Here is a 1,025-nt window from a genome sequence, read left to right on the forward strand (position 1 = left end):
ATAATAAATTTATTAAAAATAAAATAATAAAAACTTCATTGTTCACTATTGTAAGAAAAATTTAAAATTCGAAAAATTTAATTGTTATATTGGGACAAGAAGCTTTTAAAAACTCTTGCATTTTTGCCCGTATTCCATAGGAGCGGATGTACGGCTATTTATGGGCAAGATCATAAAAATTTACAAAGAATGCTTTTAAATAAGACGTAACATAACAATAACTTATAAAATGTATTTACATAAGTTTTATGTAATCATGCTTTATATATAAAATATATAATATGTATATTAAAAAATAAAACATTTTTATATATATTATTTAGATGTTTTACATGAGAAAAAATATCTATATTTTTTTATGTCATTTTATACTTTCTATCTACTTTTTGTTATCAACTTGAGGAAATACATAATATAATAAAAAATGAATCTACATTTCTAGCAAAAAGTTATTCATGACTTAAACTTTGTTTAAAACATTTAAAACAATTTAAAATATATTTTTTAAATTAAAAATTTAGATTGTGAACATATAATTGTGATATACATATAATTTGTATTACTACTGTACAAAATTTTGTTTCTTTGCAGGAAATTTTGGCCATTTACGTACACATCATGTACATATTATACAGTTTATTTAACATAGATATTACAAAATTAACATTACTGAATTTCCCGTATTCTCGGCCTTTTGCTTGTCCTCGTTTTTTCTGCTATTTGCAACGGCGACGATATTAAGCCAATTAAAGTGCAATCAGCCTCCAGAAGAGTTACATCCGTGACAGCACCTAAGAATTTGGAGGAAAGTTCCAAATCTTTTACCCTCAATCGAACTTTAGATCCTCTCACATAGTATCTGAAATAAAGAAGAAAATAATAAGACGCACAGAAGTCGGCATTCGAAATACAGCGAGTATCGTTAAAATAAGATTCAGAAATATAAGTATAAAACGGCGTATATACGAGTCAAGCGCGATAATTAGTGCGCAACAAATAATAAAATCAAATTACTGTTGTAACTT

General features: G+C 25.8%; 2 protein-coding genes across 5 annotated transcripts in view; both read right to left on the reverse strand.

The window, feature by feature from the left end:
• The window catches only part of LOC105451268, a 127,748-nt gene that overhangs the window by 28,928 nt on the left and 97,795 nt on the right, over positions 1 to 1,025 (reverse strand). The gene's annotated exons all lie outside the window — the stretch shown is intronic.
• Positions 667 to 1,025, reverse strand: part of LOC105451329 (28S ribosomal protein S28, mitochondrial-like) — a 4,841-nt gene continuing 4,482 nt past the window's right edge. Inside the window, exon 3 of the mRNA XM_011691696.1 lies at positions 667 to 859. Within this exon, the coding sequence (XP_011689998.1) occupies positions 667 to 859 (193 nt within the window). The remainder of the gene's footprint in view (positions 860 to 1,025) is intronic.

This window comes from Wasmannia auropunctata, unplaced genomic scaffold (genome assembly GCF_000956235.1).
Source record: "Wasmannia auropunctata unplaced genomic scaffold, wasmannia.A_1.0 LD336053.1, whole genome shotgun sequence".
NCBI classification, from domain to species: Eukaryota; Metazoa; Arthropoda; class Insecta; order Hymenoptera; family Formicidae; genus Wasmannia; species Wasmannia auropunctata.